This window comes from Sus scrofa, chromosome 10, assembly GCF_054392235.1.
Source record: "Sus scrofa isolate SSC_HxYL_T2T_F1_AM1 chromosome 10, Sscrofa_HxYL_maternal_Yorkshire_Landrace_v2.0, whole genome shotgun sequence".
NCBI classification, from domain to species: Eukaryota; Metazoa; Chordata; class Mammalia; order Artiodactyla; family Suidae; genus Sus; species Sus scrofa.
In genome coordinates, this window is record NC_139392.1 from 23328857 (window position 1) to 23354224 (window position 25368).

At 46.0% G+C, this 25368-nt stretch overlaps 1 protein-coding gene across 22 annotated transcripts in view; it reads right to left on the bottom strand.

Annotated features, from left to right (window-relative positions):
• The window catches only part of DENND1B (DENN domain containing 1B), a 326057-nt gene that overhangs the window by 243541 nt on the left and 57148 nt on the right, over positions 1 to 25368 (bottom strand). For 9 of the 22 annotated variants that reach the window (XM_084979377.1, XM_084979375.1, XM_021064483.2 and 6 more), the window contains exon 1: positions 1864 to 2013. The exons of 3 other annotated variants lie outside the window; for them this stretch is intronic. Coding sequence is in view for 9 of the 19 variants with exons in the window: in XM_021064483.2 (XP_020920142.2) it covers positions 1864 to 1880 (17 nt within the window). In the remaining 10 variants the exon portion in view is untranslated. Of the gene's footprint in view, positions 1 to 1863; positions 2014 to 2122; positions 2224 to 2286; positions 2457 to 9312; positions 9388 to 11193; positions 11300 to 25368 lie in introns of those variants that run through there. 10 more of the 22 variants (XM_084979369.1, XM_084979368.1, XM_084979373.1 and 7 more) reach the window with 4 other exon arrangements.

Below are 25368 nucleotides of genomic sequence, written 5' to 3' on the forward strand. Positions count from 1 at the left end.
TCCCTTTGTCTCATCGAATCAAAATTGAAAATTGAAAAGCCAGCACGTTCCTAAGTATCTCTACCCTTCCCTGCCAGCAGAGCTAAACTGCAAGTTCTCCAGTTTTCTTCAAAGGACTTGCAAGTTAGGTGTAAACCTGGTGAATACCTGGTTCCACCCGCCATGTTCTAGAGCAAGCATTTATAATGCTCCTTAAATGCGATACTTTGCATATGCTTTTCTTGAGATTTAGTTACAGCACATGTTTAAAGGCCCAAACTCTACACAGCTTCCAAGATCAATCAAAAAGAGCTTTATTTTATGTCAATTACCTTTGCGGAAATAGGACATCTGCCTCAATATTAGATTTTCCCTCTAGGAACAGTAAGGATGCTTTGCTTCACTCAGAAATTAGTATCCTGGAGTTCCCATTGTGGCTCAGTGGATTAAGAACCTGACTAGCATCTACGAGGATGAAGGTTTGATCCCTGGCCTTGTTCAGTGGGTTAAGGATCTGGCGTTGCCGCCAGCTGCAATGTAGGTGGTACATGTGGCTTGGATCCTGCTTTGCTGTGGCTGTGGTGTAGGCCTACAGCTGTAGCTCTGATTTGACCCCTAGCCTGGGAACTTCCATATGCCACAGGTGCGGCCCTAAAAAGACCAAAAAAAAAAAAAAAAAAAAAAAAAGAATGAAATCAGCATCTTTACTAACTTATACATTCAATGTATTCTTTGGCGTAATTTCAAAAAGTGAATTGAAGTCTATTGAGACTTTTAAACAACATGGGTTTGTTTAAAAAAAAATAGTTGTATTAATCTCTTTCTGCCAAAGCTAGAAGATCAAGCCAAGTCTGATACCATAATGTCCACGTGACCAAAGAGTTAATATATTTCAGTTTTCCCTGCTAAGGAGCTCTTAGTGACTCCTGCATTGGCTGTTTTTAATATTTACTTCCTTCAAGAAACTAGTGCCAATTTGGGCTTCTAAATAAATACTTGTTTAAAAAAATTATTACAAGAATCTAGAAAAGTAGGAAGTGACAAGCGATACAGATAAATTTGCAAATATACATTTCCTCAGCCCTCTCGCTGTTAACTTGCTTCAATGGGAATAACGTGGCCTCAGCGACCTCCCCCCTCCTAATCCAGTTAATGCCCAAAGGAATACTTTTTAAGTCACAAGCCTCGCCCACCCACCCCAGATGTCAAACACTGCCGGAAGTCATTCTAAACCACATTATTTTCCAATTTCCCTAATATTCTCTAGACTTTCATCTCTCAGGTGTAAAAATTAAACATTGATTCCATTGTCCTGGAAGCTTTTAAAGGCCTTTCACACTCATAAAAGACACACGCTCTTCGTGATTTTAAACTGGGGGGGGGGGGCGGGGGGCAGGGGGTGAAGTGGGGGGATGAAAGGGAAGAAGGAATTCTTTGCAAACTAAGTTTCTGGAGGAAAATAAAAAACTCATGCCTCTGAGATGCCCCAAACAAAGTCACGACCCGTATCCCCACAGCTTTTGGTGTCATTAAGGTGCTGCAGCCAAGGCTCCCCGTTGGACGCTCGGGCCGGCACAGAAAACCCTCCCTGGAGACCATTTTGCCGGCGCCTGGGCGACCACACGCCAAGGCACCTCAACTGCAACGGAGGGACGGGAAGCAAAGCCCCGGGCCGCGGGTCCCCACGCTCAGGGACGCGGGGGCCTGAAGCAGCTCCCGCCGCTGCCGCCGCTCCCCGGCCCCGGCCCCGCAGCGGCCGCGCCGGCGCCCAGGCCTCCGCCCCCGGGGCCCCGCGACCCCGCCACCCGCAGGCTTCGCGGCCTAGGCCGCCCGCCGCGCCGAGAAGGGCCGCCGCCCCGCGCCCGCCCGCCCGCCCGCTCTCACCGGGTCCTGCAGTCCATGGTTACATGTCGCGGGGCCGCCCGCCGCCAGCCCCGGCTGCGCCCCGCCCACGCCGGCCGCCGCGGGAACGGAGCGCACGGCAGCGGCGGCCCGGGTGGTGCCGGCTGCGCCGCCGCCCCGCCCCCACCTTCTGTGACAGCGGCCGCCGCCCCCGCCCCCACCCCCGCCCGCGCCGGCCTCGCAGCTCCTGCACCTTCCGCGATCCCGGAAGTGCGGGCGGAGCCGCCGCGGGCCGCCTCACCTGGGCCGGGGGCGGAGGCGGGGGGCGGGAGGCCTGCCGGGTGCCCGCAGGCAGCTTTGCCACCCGTGTCCTGAGCGCCCGGCCCACCGGCCGGCTTCCTTGCCGGGACCAGTCCCCGCTCCGGGACGTCTGGGCGGCAGCCCCCGGAAAGCACAGTAACTGACCTGGTACCTGGGCTGGCGGTGCTTTCCACCCCGTGTGCGCTCCTAGGTGGCGTTCGCCAGAACCTTCGCCGGCCTGGGGCACCTCATTGCTTTCACATGCAAAACCCGAGCTCCAGGTGCCGCGCCTGCTCCTGCCTCCCTGCAGCCGGGCCTGGTTCCGCTCCGAAATCCAGAGCCTCCCCCTCCTGATTCCGGACGTAGAGACGCGTGCACCTGCTAAGTAGCCCTGCCAAGTAGCCCTGCCAAGTAGCAAAGTAGCAGTGCTCCCCTTGCCTGCGCATAGGGGACGCAGACCTCCTGGTACCCGGCCTACACCTTCCTGCCCCGTGGCCAAGGATTCACCTGGGGCCTCAGGCGCGAAGGGTCAGGGCTCGTGGAATGGCACCCAGGGAGCTCAGAGCGGGCACGACTGGGGCCTGAGGGCAGAGGAGCTGATCAAAAAAGCTGACACGTACAGAGCCCTGCAGTACAAGGGAACAGCTTACATGCGCCGTCCCACTACTTGCCGTAACTCGACATGTTACTGTCATCAGCATTTTGTAGATGAAGAAACAGGCCAAGCCAACCCGGTGGGTGATGGCTAAGCTGGATTTCAGACCAAATCCATCTTATACTGCCTCTCTGTTGAGCTGCATCTAGGATTTATTGAGGAACGAGGAAGAAAAAGTCTTAGGATGGACATTCAAAAGGTCGTCCAGGGCTGAGCTGCTGCGCAGGGACCTTCCAGGAGCAGGCTTCCCCCACACACGCTGACACCCTTGACCCAAGGCCTCAGTGTTTTTTATCCAAGTAGGGGTTGCTTCAACTTTATTCATGCAAAAGGTAAGAGGATGAGAGGAAACCAAGTGTGGTATGAATAGAGTGTGAGTCATGAGACACAGAAGTCAAACAGCGAGTCTTGGGAATTAAATAAAGAATTTAGAATCAAGAACTTAAACTCAATTATACCCATCATCATAAATATTCTTGCCAAAAATGGCACTACTTGGTCCAAAGAAGATATATTGGCTAGCCACAGACCTAACAGTCAAAAATGAGGATAAGACATCATGGAGAAACAAGAAAATACATATTTTAGCACAATGTGTCATAGCTTGACTTGGGTGAGACTCTTGAACTTCAGTTTCTCGGTTCCTACATTTGTAAAATGGGAATTATTACTTGTATATCACATGGACGATGTGATGTTCAATTTGAAAAATGATACTAACTATGGGATCTTTTGAAAAGTCATTCTGTGGATTTCAGTTTCACAATGAGGCAAAATGCACCACATCATTTTTTTCCCGAATAAAACTCTTTTCTGCCTAAGAAGTTACCACAGTCTAAAGCCTTGGAAACACAAAAGTCTGTAAACTAAGAAGCCACTTCTGCTCCAAGTGTCACTGAATTTCTCAGACTTCTCCTTTCATTATCATTAATTCTTCTCCAAAGAAAGGAGCCCTACCTGAGATGCCTGCATCAGGAGTTTTTAATTTAATTTGTGGTGAGGTAGTATTAATACAATTGTTTCTGCCGACCATCTGTTGGGATTTAAAAGACAGTCATACCTCTGCATGATGTCGTTTTTAAAATTTAAGTACATATTGGAGTTCCCATCGTGGCGCAGCGGTTAATGAATCCGACTAGGAACCATGAGGTTTCGGGTTCGGTCCCTGCCCTTGCTCAGTGGGTTAACGATCCGCGTTGCCGTGAGCTGTGGTGTAGCTCGCAGACACAGCTCAGATCCCATGTTTCTGTGGCTGTGGTGTAGGCCGGCAGCTGTAGCTCTGATTCGACCCCTAGCCTGGGAACCTCCATATGCCGCGGGTGTGGCCCAAAGAAATAGCAAAAAAAAAGACAAAAAATAAAATAAAATAAAATTTAAGTATATGAAGGGGAAATACTATGTATGCACCCAGAAAACAAATCTTTTTAAACCACCTTACAGTCTGGCCATAATAAAGAGGTTTATTTATCTATTCTGATACTACTGAGGTAAAAGAATAGAAATACAGATAGATACAATTGGCATGATTTGGTTAAAATGACTGAAAAAGGAGACTTATGTATACAGTTTTCTTATGAGATGTGTTTTTTGTTGTTGTTGTTTTGGCTTGGAGTTTTTTTGTCCATGGCATGTGGAAATTTCTGAGCCAGGGACCAAATCTGCTTCCCAGCAGTAACCAGAGCTGCTGCAGTGGCAATGCCAGATCCTTAACCTGCTGCACCACAAGAGAACTCCTTTCTCCTGAGATGTTCATTGAAACCAGTGGTTTAATGTTAGCAGGACTCAGTGAACATCTGACATGATGGGCAGAGAGCAAGCCTTGAAAGTGGTATTAGATCTTCCCAAGATTATATTTCAACAATAATATTTCCTACTTGACAACTGATGTTTGTCAAGACTACAAACATCAATTTTGAGGATGTTTTTTCAGGACTACAGTAGTCCAGGGGCATGGTCTGTGTGTTGTCAAAGAATATAGTCTGTACACTAATAATCTTTTTCCATGTTTTGAGCTTATTTTCATTTTTTTGGCATGTGCTTGTAAAACATATATGTCCTGCGAGAATATATATATATCCTGCAGCTCTTGGGTAAGGTGTTCTAAAACTATGTCCTTGATCAAATATTACAACGATGTTGTCGACATCTTGTATTACTGGATTTGCATCCACTGAACACAGTTCACCTACTGGGAGAGATGAGTTAAAATCTCCTCATGTGGGAGTTCCCATCGTGGCTCAGCAGTGAACAAATCTGACTAGCATTCATAAGGACGCAGGTTCGATCCCTGGCCTCGCTCAGCGGGTTAAGGATCCAACGTTGCCATGAGCCGTGGTGTAGGCTGCAAATGTGGCTCAGATCCTGTGTTACTGTGGCAGTGGCATGGGGGTCAAATTAGCCTGGGAACCTCCATATGCCAGGGGGTGCAGCCCTAAAAAGCAAAATAAATAAATAAATAGAATAAAATTACACACACACACAAATCTCCTAATGTGATGGCAGGTTTGTCTATCTCAATTCCAGGTTCTTTCAATTTTTGCTCTATAGTTTGGGTCTGTGTTGTAATAAGCAAACCAGTTTGTAACTGTTACGTCTGCCTGGTAAACATATCATCCTGTTGTGACTTTCTTAAACTCTAGCAATGCTTTTGCCTTAGTATCGAAACAGCTTTCTTCTGATTACTATTTGCCTAGTATTAGTATATCTCTCTCTTCGTGCTATCACATTGAAACTTTCTAAATCATTATGTGTAGATTTCTCCAACAGGTGTTACTTCTGACTTTGCATCTAGTCTGATAATCACTGACCCTGAAGATGAAGCACTTACACCCCCTCGCCTATATTATAATTACTGGCATATTTGAACTTACTTCTGCCAGCTAATGTTGTACGTCCCATCTGTTTTCTCCAGATTTATGGGGTTTTTTCTTTCACTTTTGCCTTCTTCAGGATAGACTGACTTTGTTTACACTTTCACTTCCCCCCCATTCGAGTTTGGAAGTTAGGTACTCTGTTCCTGTTCATTTAATGGTTGTCCAGAAATCTTAGCAGGCACATTTATCTGATAAAATCCAGAGTTATCAATACATCAACCTTCTCCCAAACAACACAAGGATTTTTGAAATACCCTCCAAAACTATAATACATGGTTGATGTTGTCTTATACTATTGATGCTTGTTGAAATTTGCCTAGCAGTTTACTACGTATTTTGCTCTCCTTTCTTATTTTCTTCATAGATCTCCGCAGTTTGATGGCCCTCCTTCTGCCTAAAATACGTGCCATAAATGCAGACCAACTCTCTCACTTTTTGTTTGGGTGGGGAATGTAGTATTTCACCTTCATTCAAAAAGATTTTCACTGGGAGTTCCTGTCGTGGTGCAGCAGAAACAAATCCAACTAGGAACCATGACGTTGTGGGTTCGATCCCTGGCCTCGCTCAGTGGGTTAAGGATCCGGCGTTGCCGTGAGCTGTGGTGTGGGTCACAGACTCAGCTCGGATCTGACGTTGCTGTGGCTGTGGTGTAGGCCAACAGCTGTAGCTCCAATTCGACCCTTAGCCTGGGAACCTCCATATGCCACACGTGCGGCCCTAAGAAGACAAAAGACCAAAAAAAAAAGAAAGAAAGAAAAAGAAAATTCATTGATAATGAATTCTAAATTAACATTTCTTTCGGTACATTTTTAATATTACTACACTCTCTTCTAACATCTCTAGCTGCAATTTGAATTTTGAAAGTAATCTTGTCTGTCTTCTCTTTGCTGTTGAGTTTTTGTTTTTTGTTTTTTGTTTTTTGCTTGTCTCTAGTCTTCTAGATCCACTATGAAGCACTGAGATGAAGTTCTTTTTTAATCCATCCTTCTTGGTTTCTTTGGGTTCTTGACTAGCCTAGTGATTTTCGTCCGGTCTGGGAAGTTCCGAACCCCCACCTTTCTGCTCTTTCCTTCTGGGACTCTGCTTAGACGCGTCTTCTCCTTCTGCCTTCCATATCTCTTAACATCTCTTCCTTGGTTTCTTTTTCTTACTCATTCTAGGCCAGAAGCTGGATAATTTCACAAATGCTTCCTTTTCATCCATGCCTTCTCTGGCTTTGTCTCATCTTCTCTTAAAGTCAAACATTTAGTTTTTAATGTATACTATTTTTACTTCTAAAGTTTGGTGATTTTGAAATCTGCTGTCTCAACTCATGTTTGAAGCCTCTCCTTTTTTTATTTGATTTTTTTTTTGCCACACCCATGGCATGCAAAAGTTCCCAGGCCAGGCATCTAGCCCCAGCCACAGCTGTGACAACACCAGATCCTTAATAGCTAGGCCACCAGGGAACTACCTTAATTTCTTAAAATATACTTAACATACATATTTTAAGTTCTGTTTCCAACAATTTCAATGTCTAAAGCATTTGTGGGTCTGATTTTTTTTTTTTTTTTCCCTGCTGGCTCTTACTTATGGTCTCTTCTTTTCTCCCATGTTTGGTGATCGCTTTTTTTTTTCTTTTTGTCTTTTTAGGGCCGTACCCACAGCATATGGAGGTTCCCAGGCTAGGGGTCAAATCAGAGCTGCAGCTGCCAGCCTACACCACAGCTCACGGCAAAGCCGGATACTTAACCTACTGAACGAGGTCAGGGATCAAACCTCCATCCTCACAGATGCTATGTTGGGTCCTTAACCTGCTAAGCTGCAACAGGAACTCCAGTTTCAATAAAAGGTTTGACCATACAACATGATTGACTAGTTTTGACCCTAATCTAAAAAATGGACTAGTAGCAACTTTCTATTCACCTGATAATGTCTACCCTTCCACGAGTTAGAGCCAAATATCCCTGACTTATACATGCTTACGGATTAATGGTGTGGGAAATCCAAGTTCAGGGCCTTGAGTGAGACTGCTAACTGGCTTCACAGTGTAGTAGGATACCCACGAAGGTAACACCTGGCCTCCAGTCTCCACGCACTCACACAGTGTGTCCATGTGGAACTATGCCTTAGACGGAGATGAAGAGACACTGACACAAAGAGGATCTGGCCCCACAGCCCCTCCCCCTTTGGAGGGTGGACAGAGAAACAATATTGTCAACTCTGCAATGGTGTGTTTTTAACTACGACCTTTAAGGCCACTGCCTGTTTCCTACAACTTTTTTTTTTTTTTTTTTTTTTTTTTTTTGTCTTTTTGCCATTTCTTGGGCCACTCTCGCGGCATATGGAGGTTCCCAGGCTAGGGGTCAATCGGAGCTGTAGCCACCGGCCTACACCACAGCCACAGCAACGCCAGATCGTTAACCCACTGAGCAAGGCCAGGGATCGAACCCGCAACCTCAGGGTTCCTAGTCAGATTCGCTAACCACTGCGCCACAACAGGAACTCTTGTTTCATACAACTTGGCTAGACTTGTTCGGGTCATGAGCTTCACCAATGCATATCAAGGTTCTGCGTTCCAAACAATGAACTTAGAAATGAGCTTTCAGACACAACACTCGCATAGGTTCCAGTCAGCATGGATCTAAGCCGAGCATTCCCTACAGTCTGACTCTGCACTGCCTCTTCTTACTATCCCCTGGTGAAATGTGTTATTAGTACCACTTATGATGGAAGAAAAATCCTTATACAAAGCAGTTAACACGTCTAATGTCTTGAAATCTTTAGTAAACCATCTTGAAACTATTTTAATAAGACCTGCCCCCCCCCTTTTTTTTGTCTTTTTGCTATTTCTTGGGCCGCTCCTGTGGCATATGGAGGTTCCCAGGCTAGGGGTCCAATCGGAGCTGTAGCCACTGCCCTACGCCAGAGCCACAGCAACTCGGGATCCGAGCCGCGTCTGCAACCTACACCACAGCTCACGGCAACACTGGATCCTTAACCCACTGAGCAAGGCCAGGGATCAAGAACTGCCCTTTATTCCTTCTTCTTTTTTGGCTGCTCCTGCGGCATGGGGGAGGTCCAGGGCCAAGGATGGAACCCGCACCTCAGCAGCAAGCCAAGCCACTGCAGTGGCAATGCTGGATCCTTAACCTGCTGAGCCACCAGGGAACTCCAGGACCCAGCTTTGAATGCCAGCCAAGACAGGGCTGTTAAAAAGAGCATTCCCTACGTATATTATTCTTCTTATACTTGACAGCAACAGCATGCATTTGAATCTACAGGTAAAATTCTCCTTCAAAAGTAACATTGGAAATACTTTTAAAATGGAGAGAAGGTAGATGAGAAGATGTGGGAGCGCATCACGCCCCACAGCCTATAAAGTCAGCCTTCTATTAATAGAATAATTAATTCTAGTTCTGTTCATTTGGAGGCCAACTTCACGGCAGACGCTGTCTTCCCGTACAGAGACAAAGGGCTCAGATTGTTGTTAATATCTTTGTTACCAAATGTGATCATATCCAAATATTTCTAAGATCCAGATGGGACATGACACTTGTTTCTTTTGCTGTGAAACTTTTAGTGAAGAAGACAGTAAACGTCTCAAAAACAATCCAGCAAAGAGACTCTCTTTCCCCCGTTTCAGGTGATATGCTGCAAAATGGTAAAATCAGATCCTCTTACCTCTGACCACCTTCTGCCAGTTCACTGTGACCTTTGTTCCCCACTCTGCCAGACAGTAGAAAACTGAAATCCATCCTTGGAGATAAGAGAAAAGAAGATTGGAAGCCAGGGATCAGCAGCTGACTGCAGTCAGAGAAGACCAAGCGACTCCAAGACTCTTTCAGAAGCTGCACTTGGGTTGCAAGAAACAGAGCAGAGTTTGTGTAACCCTGTGGCCCTGCGTGGGAAAGGCTCTCTGACCCCACCCACCAGATACTCCCATCAATAAAAGCATCTTCATTGTGTGGCAGCCCTGCTCACACCCACTTAATACTCTCCAGAGCTTGAGTAATCACATCCAAGGAGCAAGGGCATTAGAACTGACTGGAGGGAAGCATAAGAGCATCTATTGTAATTTATACATTGTAGTTTATACAATGAAATTGAAATCGGTAAATTGTCTAAGTGGCCCAAATCCTGACATAAACAGAGAAACAAACCTCTGCATGGCAAGTGCTGCTTTCCTAAACACAGGAAAATAACTGGGCCAACATGATATGCATTTATATCTGATCAATTCCAGGAAGATAAAGAAAAGTGCTATTTACCAGCAAATGGAACTCAAATACCAGGCCAAAAGGTATCATTGCACAGCAGAAGGTCCTTGCAATGATAAACAGAGGTTCAAAAAACTCCGAAGGGGTTGACCACCTGCCACTTTCTTTACTGGTGCAAGATGCAAAAACAAGGACCAAGAGGTCTCCTAGGCCTTAAAAGCATGGACCTCATCTTATCTCTCTGCTGCTGTTTCTGAGGTCACAGAGGACAGAGGCAAGTATCTGGCCAGACAACCTCGGCTGGTAACCCTCCCCGGCACGGCAGCTCCAGCCAGCTGGCCGAGGCCTTCTGGGTTCCACGGACATGTGCTTGCTTTGAAAGAGGACTCAGCCTTCCCTGCCTTCCTTTGTTCAATGTGCTCGATTTCAGCAGCCGGCTCCATCCTCAGGAGGGCCCGTCGGTGTGGCTGAGTTGGCAGGACAGGAGGACAGGACCATGACTCAGGTGGATCGACTGCTCTGTCTGCCTGCTGCACAGCCACCTCCTGGGCCTCCCATCACCTCCCTCTGGGTTGGGCTGTGGGTCCGGAACCAGGATGTTCATGTGACATCATCCAGCGTTCTCACCAGGGCTGCCTGAGCCAACTCCCAAGTAGGGGCTAGTAATTCCTACTCCAGGGGGACATAAGGCCATTGATCCCCACACGACCCATGTGTTTCCCTCTCTGATTTTTAACACAAGTGTGTTTCTCTTCCCCTTTAAATAAGCAGTGTGAGTTCTTTTTTATTTTTATTTTTTGTCTTTTGTCTTTTTTCTAGGGCTGCACCCATGGCATATGGAGGTTCCCAGGCTAGGGGTCAAATCAGAACTACAGCTGCCGCCCTACACCACAGCCACAGCCATGCCAGATCCGAGTCTGCGACCTACACCACAGCTCACGGCAACGCCGGATCCTTAACCCACTGAGCAAGGCCAGGGATCGAACCTGCAACCTCATGGCTCTTAGTTAGATTCGTTTCACGGCACCAAAACCGGAACTCTAGCAGGTGTGAATTCTTAAGTGATGCATGCAGGCGTTCATGAGGAGAGGTCTCGCACAACTAGAAGGAAGGTTTTAAATCAAGCGGCTTCCACATTGTAAATCGACTATAATAGAAAAAATGAACATCTTAAAATAGATAAATCAATCAGGCGATCCAGTGGCTTCTGATTGGGTTAAAAACAACTCCCTCCCCCCCAAGCCAGCTGGCAAAACGACTTCCAATTTGTGAAAGAAAGAAAAAAAAAAGGTCTTAACATTGGAGTCACTACATTATTTCATGCACAGAGACCTCGGGTACATACCAGAAAGACAAGCCTTTCCGCATTTGCATGTATTGTTTTTATGGTTGTTGTGATTTTGCCAAGTGCTTTATGATCATGTTTTATTAGGCTGGGTCTCTCAACAGTCCTGTGAGGGATAGATTAGTAGGTAAAACAGGTACCGTACATGATGAGGCAGGAAGCAAACTCTCCAGGGACATTTTATTCCAAGAAAACCTGGGTGGAGGAATGCACCTTCCACTGTTTGCCGGAGGCACCAGGAAATAGAAGGCAGCCTGCAGAATACTACTGAGCCATTTTTAAAAGCCATTTTCTTTATAAAGCACACATATTTCTCCTCCCTCCCCCTCCTCTCTCCCTCTCTCGCTCCCTCTTCCCCTCACTCCCCAAAACTGAGCAAGGCTCCAGTGGGTCTCCATTTCAATTCAAAAGTATTATCATTATTCACAGACAGCTTTACGCACCCAAATTACAAGCAGGATTCAATATTTCTGCAGTCACGCCCTTCTTTAAAAGCCCTTTGTACACATTGTAGGATGAGCAAAATCATTTATATCAAAAAATTGAAAGAGTTTTTTATGTTTGTTATGTAGGACTAAAAGCCACTGAAAGACTTATTACTCCCCCATTTTATAGGTTATGGAGGTTTAAGTTGAAACTTTTTTTTGGTCTTTATTTATGTATTTATTTTAGGGCTGCACCTGAGGCATATGGAAGTTCCCAGGCTAGGGGTCCATTTGGAGCTACAGCTGCTGGCCTACACCACAGCTCACAGCAACAAGGGATCTGAGCTGAGTCTGCAACCTACACCACAGCTCATGGCAACACTGGATCCTTAACCCTCTGAGCGAGGCCAGGGATCGAACCTAGTCAGATTCATCTCTGCTGAGCCAAGATGGGAACTCCCCGAAACTTTCTTAATGTGATTCGTTCATAGACAAAATGTCTTTAGGGAAAATCTTGGTCTAGAAACTGGGTTTCCTGGTTCTCAAAGATGAAAACGCCAAACAAGTATAATTCTCTATGAACAGTCACACCAATTCAAAATAGATCTTCTGTTTTGATTTTTGTTTTCTTTTTAGGGCCACACCTGTGTCATACAGAAGTTGCCAGGCTATGGGCTGAATCAGAGCTGCAGCTGCCAGCCTTTGCCACAGCCACAGCCACGCCGGATCCTTAACCCACTGAGTGAGGCCAGGGATTGAATCCATGTCCTCATGGACACTGGCCAGGTTCTTAACCTGCAGAGCCACAGCAGGAACTCCTGATTCGTGTTATTTTATAGTATATTTCTGTTGTATGAGTCTCCATTCAACACAAAGCTTTTTAACCTATTATATTAAAATTACATCCTGGGGGAAGATGATGCAGTTGGAATTTTTTATGTGAGGTGGGGGCCTAGAGGAGAAAAGAAGGCCAATGGGGATAGCCAAGCCCTCTCTGCAGTCAGGCTGCCTATTATAGGAAGTAGATGCAGGAGGAGCTGCCTGGGTAGATTTGGATTGGCAGTTATCTTGCAATGGGCTTCCTCACACCCCCCCCCAGACTAACGTTCAAATCTCCTAGGGGGTATCCACCTCCTTCCTACTTCTCCGGCTGCGGGCTGTGCGCTTTCCTGACACGCAGCTGCCCTGGTCCTGTGCAGGTCTTGCCCTCTTCCTCTGAATGAGCAAAGTCTTTGAAGATGCCATCCTTCTGTCTTCAGCTATTTTGCACTTTCCCTGCACCCCACCATCTCTCTGAGAGGGACTCTCTGTGTCTTGGAGTATGTGATGATGCATAGTCCCTAGCTGGTTATAAAAGCCAGCAGCAGGAGTTCCCATCCTGGCTCAGCGGTTAACGAATCTGGCTACTGTCCATGAGGACACAGGTTCGATTCCTGGCCTCGCTCAGTGGGTTAAGGATCCTGTGTTGCCGTGAGCTGTGGTGTAGGTCACAGATGCAGCTCAGATCCTGCGTTGCTGTGGCTGTGGTGTAGGCCAGCAGCTATAGCTCCGATTTGACCCCTAGCCTGGGAACCTCCATATGCCACGGAAGAGGGGAAACAAACACTTACAAATAAATTAAAAAAAAAAAAAAAGCTAGGAACATTCTTTGGTGACATTCAGGTTATTTGCTCAAGTTAATACCACTTTTATCACCAGAGACCGTGGAGCTCCTGCGCTCATGGAGCTTATGGTCTAGTTAATAGAGATCAACAATGAGGAGTTCCCATTGTGGCTCAGCAGAAATGACTCTAACTAGCATCCATGAGGACGCAGGTTCGATCCTGGCCTTGCTCAGTGGGTTAAGGATCAGGCGTGGCCATGAGTTGTGGTGTAGGTCCCAGACACAGGCTCAGATCTGGCGTTGCTGTGGCTGTGGTGTAGGCCAGCGGCTGCAGCTTCGATTCAACCCTTAGCCTGGGAACCTCTATATGCCACGGGTGTGCCCATAAAAAGAAAAATAAATAAACATGTAAGCACATAAATAATAAAATTTCGGATAGTAATGAGTGGCTAAGAAGAATGGAATGGTGAGGTCGTGATGTGTGGAGGGCTAGGTTGCCTTGCACAGGCCAGGCCAGGCCCTGTTAAGGTCAAGACATCTGAACTTCAGACCGAGGTTATGGGAAGACCCGGGCCTGAGGCATCCTGGCCAAGAGCATGGGTAATGCAGAGTCCCAGAGGCTAGGACAAGCCTGGCATGTTAAGGGAACCAGGGTGGCTGGTGAGAGTGGTAGGAGATAAAGTCAGAGAGGTGGGCAGGGGCCAGATGGCAAGGGGTCTTTGCAAGTCACGGTCAAGACCATGTATTTTATCTGGTTTGCAGTGAAGCTACCAAAGGAGAATAAGCATAGGAGCAGAGTAAGGGGTTAAGGAAGCCTGATCAGACATGCTGGTCTCCGGATTCCAGCTGCAGTGAGGATGGTAATTGTCAGCTTTCAAAGGCATGTCACCAGGAGCTTTTTGGCCATTTGGTAAGGGGCAGAAGGAATGTGGTGGCAGAGGGTGAGCAAGGAACCCCAAATCCTGCTTCGAGCATTAAAAGGCTGAATGCCTGCAAGACACCCAAGCGAAGAGGTTGCCTAGGCGGTTGTTGTTCAGGAGACTCAGTCTGCACTTCCAACCTGTGAACTTGAGCTGCAACCAGCCCAATAGCCAGGTACTGCAGGCAGAAAATGAAGAGTTTGGGGGTGTTCTTTCAGCCCATTTATAAAGAGACGGGCCTGGCATGTCAGAGCCCAGGGACGGGTTAAACTTTTCAGACTCGGGTTCCCAGCTTTGTCATCACCTCTGGGCTTTCTTTAATGATTCACTGCTCCCAGAAGTGAATTTTTCACTCTGTGAAAGTGAAAAATACGGTCCTATTAATTTCGTAATAAGAGACCAAAAGCTCAAAACACATAGCAAGAAAGGCAGCCTAAATTCAACCCAGAGAGGAAGCGAGCTATACCCTGACACCAGCACAAAGGTGTCAGGGCCTCCTGGCTGCACATATTCTGGGACATTGATTCGGGGGCTGGCGGGAAGCACCTGGCAGCTTCACGGGGCCAGGACAGGATCTGTGGCATCACAGGATCTCTAGGATCATTGCACGATCTCTAGAAGCAGCCTGTAGGATCACCCCCGACGTATCCTGAAAGCAGGCCTCAGTGCTGTGAGCCTAAGCGCAGGGCTCCCCTCCCTGGAACAGAAGCTCCTGGTTACAGACAAGTCAGCTTTGCTGACTCCCTGCACCCGTGGCGTCCAGCCAGCCTCGAGCTCGAGCAAATTCCTGTCTTAGGACTGAAACTTCTCGGGCTGAGCGTCTCCATTTAGTCCGTTTGGCAAGCACAGAAGAACCAAGGTCAGGCAGTAAGTTTATAAACACAGCGTTCGAAGCCACCAAACAGTAGGGCCTGCAGAGAGGAGGCTTGACGTCACCCATGAAAGAGGGCAGCGGTATTTCAGTGGCAGCCTCACCCTGGCTCTGGCCCCACCTCTGGGTGAAGGAATGCAAAGCATAAAAACACAATAATGAGGAAATGTCGGAGAGCCTCTAATGACAAATGTATGCCCGTGGGTTACCAAGCCACACCATGCGACAACCCACAAGCTCAGTTTCAGCCCCCGCTGAAATGGACTTAAATAAGTTGTGAGTCCATGAAAATTGTGCCAAAGACCTGACTTAAGGTGCCTTGGATTGACTTTTCCATGACCCTGTATTACTCTCACATTTTTCTACCAGGCCCTGGCCTAAAGACCAGGGCACAGGTCAATTTGCTTCATTATCATCATGTTAAAATCTCAGGCTATACGACACAATTTATATGGATGAATGTGGGTTCAGCCTCCCCCCCCCCGAAGCCTCTAAGAAGATGGTCAGGATAGAAATAGGTGGAAATCCTTCCTCTTTGGAATATGACACATCCTCAAGGATAGAGATTTCTTTTTCTTCTTCTAGTCCCACCCCATCAAGCCCCATAACACTCTGCAAAATCGTTAAGGACCCAGCCAATGCCAGCAAATTAGACATATCCATTTCATTCTGTTTTTAAGTAGGAGGGTGCGAAAGGAGCATCATTAAAAGACAATAACAGGGATCTGCTGTCCAGCGCAGGGAACTCTACCCCATATTCTGTGATGATCTATGTGGGAGAAGAATCCGAAGAAGAATGGATGTGTGCGTATGTATTACTGAAGCGCTTTGTTGTACAGCGGACATGATTGCAAGCTTGTAAATCAACTATACTTCAACAAAAACTAAAAAATGAACAAAAGAGAAAGAATCTACTGTAAAAAAATTTACACTCACTAAATTCACTTGTAGGCAACTTATCCCTCAGTGTGCACACAGAGGCAACAAAAAACCCAGGGAAACAAAACCACACACACCCCTAATCACCCTTACTGTTTTAGTCCCAGCGGCCAAGAGCTCAAGGTATTTACAACTATCCTGTTTCAACATTCTGTATCCCCTTTGGAAGTTCAGGTACAGTCATAGCTGTACTGTCACCAGAGTTACAGAGCAAGAGGGGATCCCAGTTCCACGACGAGGGAAAGGGGAGGAGCCACCAGTAGGGTGGGCGTCCCGGAGAATTGGTGTCTTGAGAAAGCTGGAGAGGGAGTTCCCGTCATGGCTCGGTGGTTAATGAACCCGATTAGCATCCATGAGGACGTGAGTTCAATCCCTGGCCTCGTTCAGTGGGTTAAGGATCCGGCCTTGCCATGAGCTGTGGTGTAGGTGGCAGACACGGCTCGGATCTGGCGTTGCTGGTGGCTGTGGTGTACACGAGCCGCTGTAGCTCCAATTAGACCCCCTAGCCTGGGAACCTCCATATGCTGCAGGTTTGGCTCTAAGAAGACAACAAAAGGAAGGAAGGAGGGAAGGAAGGAAGAGAGGGAGGGAGGGAGGGAAGGAAGGAAAGAAAGAAGGAAAGAAGCAAAGAAGGAAAGCAAGCAAGCAATCAAGCAAGCTGGAGAAGATACTGCAAGGAGGGAGTCACAGGGGAGAAATACCCTCAGTTCACCCTCCTTCCTTCCTTGCATCTCCTGTTGCAGCTTTGCTTGGGTCAGAGCCAACAAAAAGCACAAGAGCTGTGTTGATGTAACCTGTCCAAGCCAGTGTCCCTGGGCACAGAGTGAGGGAGGGGTGGAGAGGTGCTCAGGATATTCAGCCCGCTGTCCACTTTGGAGTTTTATACACACTCAGCTACCTCTTACCCTTTTGAAGTAGGCACGCTCACTAGACATCCTGGATTCTAAACTGAAGTTACTAAAGTAGGAGCAACACATTTGCTTAACTTCATCTTTTTTCATCCAGCACAAAGGTAGGCATCAAGGGGGAAAAAATCTTCCTGCTGGTTCACTTACTCATATGGTTTCTTCAAGCCCTCAGACTGGTTACTCTAAGACATGCCCTTTCTACTTCTGTATCCTCACATCCTGTACACTTCATGTGAATCGCCCAGAGGACGTCAAATGTCACACTCTCCTCCAATCGGTCCTATATTTTTCTCACTGCTGGGCCTCCTTGGGGAGCAATAGTTAAAAATTAATAAGCAAGACCCTCAATTAAATAGTCTGGAAGCCAGAAGGGGAGGCTCTCGTGTCCTCTGCAGTTAGCAAAGTCCAAAAGGAAAAAGAATGACTTGTTTCCTGGAAGGACTCAGCCAATGAAAAGCCACGGACTCTTTGTTTACACAGCCCTGCTAACTTCCTCGTCCCCTTTATAAAAGAGTTCTACTCTTCATTTTTGCTAGGGACTTGCACGTGGCTTGCTATGGTTGCCAATTTCAATTTTCTGCCGATTCCAAATAGAACCCATGTTTGTTGGAGAAATAACTGGCTAACACTGAATCATACTGGTCACTAACTCCCAGAGTCCACATCTATTCAATGGAAATGATGCTGTCTCTTTCCTCTCCCTCAAATTGTCCTTTAAACACAGAATAATGAAACGTACATCTCCAGGAGTTCCTCTCGTGGCACAGTGGAAACGAATCCAACTAGGAACCATGAGGTTGTAGGTTCAATCCCTGGCCTTGCTCAGTGGGTTAAGGATTTGACGTTGCCATGAACTGTGGTGTAGGTTGCAAACGTGGCTCCGATCTGGCGTTGCTGTGGCTGTGGTGTAAGCCAGTGGCAACAGCTTCAATTAGACCCCAGCCTGGGAACCTTTATATGCCGTGAGTGCAGCTCTAAAAAGACAAAAGACAAAAAAAAAAAAAAAAAAAAAAAAAAAAAACCATATATCTCAACCTCTTTTCCAAACCCCAGAGCAATGATTGCAAAGAGGAAAAATGGCGCATGTGTGCACACACACACACACACCTAGGAAAAATATATGTAGTATATCAAAAAAGAAATCTTGAAAATGGACAAGGGAACTGACTTAGCAGTCCAGGGAGAGCTGATATATAAGCATCTAAGCCAAAAGATGCAAATCAATTCCCAGGACAGATTCATCGAAAAAGACAAAGGAAGGAGAGGCGAAGTTACCTCTGAAAACAGGGTGAGGCTGAAAAAAAAAGAGGGCTGTTTGAAAGTCTTGAAAAAAAGGGCATTTTAACCCTGATCTCCCCCACCCTATGCAAGAAAGCAAATATGCCTTTCCCAAAGAGAGGATAAATTTACTCTCTGGAGCAAGTGACCTCCAGGGGGCTCAGGCAGAACTGATGTGCTGGGAAGGAGGGGTGGGGGAGGAGAGCCTCCAGCTTCGAAGGAGGGTTACAAAAAGCTGACATGCTGACTGCTGCAAATCTCCAGCTTCCTTTTCCCAAAATGCTAGCAGCAGGGGATAGAACCTCCAAGCAGAAAAGAGAAGTCTCATCTCTAGGAAAGTCGAGTAGCCCAAAGGAAAAGAACTACAGATACTGACTCTTCTGAGCCTCACGAATTGGCGTGACGGTAATATCTACAAGAGACAAGCTCCATCTGAGCATGTAGGGCTTCTATCAGCTTTTTGGTGTCTCACTCCTTAATAATAACAATAAACTGGGGAGCAAAGGATCACCAGCTTTGCAGGAAGTCTCTAACATAAAAGGCAGAGACAATATAAATAAAAGAAATGAACAAAGAGAAAACCATGGAAAAAAACTTTTTAAAGACATAATTATGATACTCAGATAACTCGAGTCTCTGAAATAAAAAAGTACTTTTTTTTTTAAAAAAAGGAACATTCAGAAAATAAGAGCTCTTGAAAGTAAACAAGAGCAAAAATAAAGAAAAAAAGGAATCAGCAAAAGGATTGGAAGAAAAAGTTGAAAAATATCCCTAAGTAGCATAAAAAGTCAGAAAGAGAAAGAGAAAAATGGACAAGAAAACTCAACTATCAAGGCAGGAAATCCAACATCTGAAAGCGAAAACAAAGAAATAAAGAGAAGATAATATCAAAGCAATGAAGAGAACATTTTCTAGAACTAAAGGACACGAGGTTTAAAATAGAAAGAGGCCACTCCCAGTTCACTGAGTAGAAGTAGACTCATTTCACTTGATCATGAGGATTCCAAACACCAGGGTTAACGTTAAGATTTTTAAAGTGTTCACATGTTATCAAAAACAAACAAAAACCCAAATCTCATAGAAAAGGACGAGATCCTCCATCCATGAAGCTGGGAGACAATGGAAAAATGCCTTCAAAACTCATGTAAATGATTCCTACTCTAAAATTGCAAACTCCATCAAACTCTCAGCAAAGTATGAGGAGAGAATAAAGACATTTTTCAGGAGTTTCCTCATGACTTAGCAGGTTAAGGATCTGGTTGTCACTGCTGTGGCTCTGGTTACTGCTGTGGCACAGGTTCAATCTCTGGCCCAGAAACTTCTGCATGCCGAGAGTGTGGCCTACATAAAAAGCTATTTTCAGAGATGCAAGGTCTTAAAATTTACCTCTCATACATTCTTTTTCAGAAAGCTACTGGAGAATGTGCTCCCACTGAAATAGAGGAGTAACCAAGAAAGCGGAAGACATGGGATCCAGAGACAAAGGAACACACTCAAGGGGGAAAGAAAAGGCAGTTCCTATCAGGTGACAGCAGTCAGCAGGCCTGGAGAAGACGGAGATGAGAACAGAGGCCTCCAGGAGCAGCGTCTCTAAGAATATCAGGCTGCCTGGACGGCTCATATGTGTGACCCTGTTCAGGGGAGGATTCACTTAAAGATCATTAGTACAAAAACCAAGGGAATTAAAAATAGCATATAGGAGTTCCTGTGGTGGCGCAGTGGTTAATGAATCCGACTAAGAACCATGAGGTTGTGGGTTCAGTCCCTGCCCTTGCTCAGTGGGTTAACGATCCGGCCTTGCTGTGAGCTGTGGTGTAGGTTGCAGACACAGCTCGGATCCAGCGTTGCTGTGGCTCTGGCGTAGGCTGGTGGCTACAGCTCTGATTCGACCCCTAGCCTGGGAAACTCCATATGCCACGTGAGCAGCCCAAGAAATAGCAAAAAGACAAAAAAAAAAAAAAAAGCATATATCTGGACAAAACATCCCTTAAAAAAGACACATGCACCTGCATGTTCATTGCAGCACTATTCACAATAGCCAAGACATGGAACCAACCTAAATGTCCATCGACATATAAATGGATTAGGAAGATGTGGTATATATACACAATGAAATACTACTCAGCCATAAAAAAGAACAAAATAATGCCATTTGCAGCAACATGGATGGAACTAGAGTCTCTCATCCTGAGTGAAGTAAGTCTGAAAGAGAAAGACAAATACCATATGATATCACTTATATCTGGAATCTAATATACAGCACAAATGAATCTTTCCACAGAAAAGAAAATCATGGACTTGGAGAACAGGCTTGTGGTTGCCAAGGTGGAGGGGGAGGGAGTGGGATGAATGGGGAGCTTGGGGTTACTAGATGCAGACTATTGCCTTTAGAATGGATAAGCAGTGAGATCCTGCTGTGTAGCACTGGGAACTATGTCTAGTCACTTATGATGGAGCATGATAATGGGAGAAAAAAATGTATACATGTATGTGTAACTGGGTCACCATGCTGTACAGAAGAAAAAAAATAAAAGGTAAAAACTCAAAAAAAAAAAAAAAACCAAAAAAACCAAAAACAAACAGCAGGCAACCATTTCCATCAGGAGAAAGAGAAAGTTCATAAAACAAAAGAGAGTCGTGGTAAACCATGTGACTTAGCTGTGAATACTACAGTGATCTTGTCATTTGACTGCATGTTGATTTCTCTAAAAACAGTAAGATACCTACCGGGACAGGTGGAAGGAGGGGACAGAAGATGGAGGAGGTTTCCATGCAAGACAGACAGGTCCTCACCTACTGTGGTGGGAGGTGGACAGGCGGAGCCACACGCTGAGTTCCGAGATGGAGATGAGACACCAGACTGGCATGAGGGGTGTTCTTCTGAATGGAGGGGGCAGGAGAAGTTGGGTGCCAGGGGAGTCCCAAAGAAGAGCCTCAGCTGTCCCTTCAGGACACGCCGATGCTGGACAGCTCTTCAAAGTTGGCAGGGAATGCTGCCCCCTGGGAAGAGGCCATGACCTGGGCAGAGAGGCAGTTCCTGAAGGTAGCTGAGAACGGAGGGCTGTCAGCCAGCAGCACCCGCAGCAGGTGGGGCACTTAGCCCTCGTTCCTAAAGGGACAGCATCCCGGTGTCCACAGTCAACAATATCAGAAATAGAGCCAGAAACTTCAGACTACGTGTAGATTTTGAAACTGGGTAAATAGACAAGACAAACTAGGAGCGCTTAAGGGGACGGGAACGAGGAGTGGGAGGAATGGAGCAGGTATAGCTGCATGGCATTATAAGGCTAGAAGGACCAAAGGGTTGAGACTAAAAGCTTTTCCGGTCAAGGCTTTGACGTGTGTGTGTGTCTAAGGAAGTAACCTTCCAGATGTACATCACTTTATAAAAAGCATGGTCCTTTTTTTTTTTTTTTTTGTCTTTTTGCCATTTCATGGGCTGCTTCCCTCAGCATATGAAGGTTCTTGGGAGCCAGAGGGTGTAGGTTCGTGTTGATGGAATCCACAAAAGCACCCCTCCCAGAGTTGGGGGCAGGGTGAAGGGCAGGGATGGGCGGTGCGAAGGGGCAAAGGGTAGGCATCCAGCACACCCAGCCCAACTTGGGATTATGAAAACCGGACAGAGTTAGTAGCTTCCATGGCCAGTGATGCATGCAAGCTTTGTTTTGTTTCATTTTTTGTTTGTTTTTAGGGCCTCACCCATGGCATATGGAGGTTCCCAGGCTAGGGGTGGAACCAGAGCTGTAGCTGCCAACCTACACCACAGCCACAGCAACACCAGATCTGAGCCGCGTCTGTAACTTATACCACAACTCATGGCAATGCCAGATCCTTAAGCCACTGAGTGAGGCCAGGGATTGAACCTGCGTCCTCATGGATACTAGTCAGATTTGTTTTCCACTGAGCCAGAACGGGAACTCCCATGCAAGTCTTTTTTTTTTTAGGACAGCACCCACAGCATATGGAGGTTCCCAGGCTAGGGGTCGAATCAGAGCTATAGCTGCTGGCCTACACCACAGCCACAGCAACACCAGATCCAAGCCGCGTCTGCAACCTATACCACAGCTCACAGCAATGCCAGATCCTTAACCCACTGAGCAAGGCCAGGGACTGAACCCGAAACCTCATGGTTCCTAGTTGGATTCGTTAAACACGGAGCCACGACAGGAACTCCCTGGTCATGTGTTTTAAAGCAAACAACCCCCCAAAAGGGACAAAAACTTGGACAGGAACTTCATCGAAAGAAGATATCCAAATGGAGAGTCAGCACATGAAAAAGGGCATGACATTATTTAGTCACAAGAAAAAATAAATTAACACTGAAGAGGTTTCAAGATACACCCACCAGGAGGCTAAAATTATGAAAAGGTGAAAATACCAAGTGTTGGAAAGGATGTGAAACATCTGAACTCTCATATGTTTTTATTTTTTGTCTTTTGTCTTTTTAGGGCCACAGCCACAGCATATGGGGGTTCCCAGACTAGGTGCTGAGTCGGAGCTACAGATGCCAGTCTACACCACAGCCACAGCAATGTGGGATCCAAGCCATGTCTGTGACCTACACCATAGCTCGGCAACACCAGATCCTTAACCTGCCAAGCGAGGCCAAGGATCGAACCCACGTTCTCATGGATGCTAGTTAGTTTCGCTAACCACTGAGCCATGACAGGCACTTGGGTAGTCTGTACCTCTTAATCCTCTTCACCTATTTTGGCCCTTGCCCCACTGCTCTCCCCTCTGGTAACCACTAATGCCTCTTTGTATTTGTGACTCAGTTTCTGTTACATTTGTTTCATTTGCTTTGCTATTTTAGAGTCCATGTATAAGTGACAATATAATGCATTTGCCTGTTTCTTTTCTTTTTTAGGGCTGCACCCGAGGCATATAGAGGTTCCCAGGCTAGACGTCCAATTGGAGCTGTAGCTGTTGGCTCACACCAGAGCCACAGCAATGCAGGATCCAAGCCATATCTGCAACCTACATCACAGCTCAGGGCAACACCGGATCTTTAACCCACTGAGGCCAGGGATCGAACTTGCATGCTCATGAATGCTAGTCAGATTCATTTCCAAGGAGCCACAATGGAAACTCCACATTTGCCTTCTTCTGTCTGACTTATTTCACTTAGCATAATACCCTCGAGGTCCATGGCAATACCACATTCTTTCTTATGGCTGAGTAATAGTCGTGCGTGCGTGTGTGCGTGTGCGTGTGTGTGTGTGTGTGTGTGTGTGTGTGTGTACCAAGTCTTTATCCATTCATCTGCTGATGGGCCTTTAGGTATCTTCCGTATTTTGACCACTGTTAAAAAAAAAACAAAGCTGCAATGGGGTACATATATCTTTCCGAATTAGTGATTTTGTTTTCTTCGGATAAACAACCAGGAGTAGAACTGATGGATTGTATGGTAATTCTACTTTTAATTTTGGGGGGAAGCTCCATACTATTTTTCATAGTGGCTGCACAAACTTACAATCCTATGAACAATAAACAAGGGTTCCCATTTCTCTACCTCCTCACCAACACTTATCATTTCTTGTCTTCTTTTTTTCTTTTTAAGGCCACACCTGTGGCATATGGAAGTTCCTAGGCTAGAGGGTGAACTGGAGCTGCAGCTGCCAACCTCCACAGCCACGGCAATGCCAGTTCCGAGCCACATCTGCGACCTGTGCTGCAGCTTGCAGCCATGCTGGATCCTTAGCCCAGCAAGAGAGGCCAGGGATCGAACTGACGTTCTCATGGATACTAGTATGGTTCTTAGTGTCTGCAAGGATGCAGGTTAGATCTCTGGACTCGCTCAGTGGGTTAAGGATCTGGAGTTGCCGAAAGCTGTGGCATAGGTCACAGATGCAATTCAAATCCTATGGCTGTGGCTATGGGGTAGACCTGCCACTTACAGCTCCCATTAACCCCTGCAACTTCCATATGCCACAGGTGCGGCCCTTAAAATAAAAAATAATAATAATTAATTAATTTAAAATAATGTTTAAAGAATAAAGATGATGGACTAAAGTATGACTTTAAAGTATTAATACTGTATCAATATTGGTTCATTAATTGTGACAAATGTGCCATCCTAAGTCAAGATGTTACCGGTGGGGAAATTAAGTGTGGACTACCTGGGGACTCTATGGACAATCTTTGTAACTTTTCTCTGAATCCAAAACTTACTACCATAAACATTCAAAAACCACACTGAATGTGGGATGGCTGGTCACTCCATGCATGCAGGCTACCTATAGGTTGAAACCATGTCTCACCCAAATTTTCCTCTTGAGTCTCTCTGGGTGCATCTTTGCCAGGGAGAAGGGCTAACCAAGCATGGTTTGAAGGGAACTAAATTTGCAGGCTGAACAATAACAACAGAAAAGTTCAAAAACAATTAGAACTTAGGGTAATTTTAAGGGAATGTGGCCTACAAGGTCCCATCCGTGTTATAAATGAAGGATGTTCTCCGGTTTTATGGCTGAATAATACCCCGTGGTATACAGACCACAACTTCTTTCTCCGTCCACCCATTAGTGGACACTTGGGTTGTTTCCATGTTGTGTCTGTTGTAAATAAGCTGCTACGGACATGGGGGTTTATGTATCTTTTTGAGTTTTAGTGTTTTCTTTACCTCTGAATATATTCCCAGAAGTGGAACTGCTGCATCAGATGGTAGCACTATTTTTAGGTTTTTGAGGCTACTGTTTTCCATAGTGGCTGCAACAATTTCTATGTCCACCAACAGTGCATAAGGGTTCCCTTTTCTCCACATCTAACATTTGTTATCTCTTTATAGTCTTTGTTTTGACCCAATTTTCCAACCTGTAAGTTTTTTTGAATCTTTCTATCCTATTGTTATCCCTTCCAGCTTTTGCTTTGAACCTTCGATTTATCAGAATTTACATATTCATGGGTGTTCCTGTCGTGGCGCCGTGGAAACGAATCTGACTAGCATCCACAAGGATGCAGGTTCGATCCCTGGCCTGGCTCAGTGGGTTAAGGATCCAGCATTGCCGTGAGCTGTGCTGTTGGTTGCAGACACAGCTTGGATCTGGCGTTGCTGTGGCTGTGATATAGGCCAGCGGCTACAGCTCTGATTCCACTCCTAGACTGGGAACCTCCATATGTTGTGGATGCAGCCCTAAAAAGACCAAAAAAAAAAAAAAAAAAAAAGAATTAATATTTTCATTCAAAAACAAAGATATAACTTTCTGAAACATTTTTTCATTGAAATTTCTTTTTT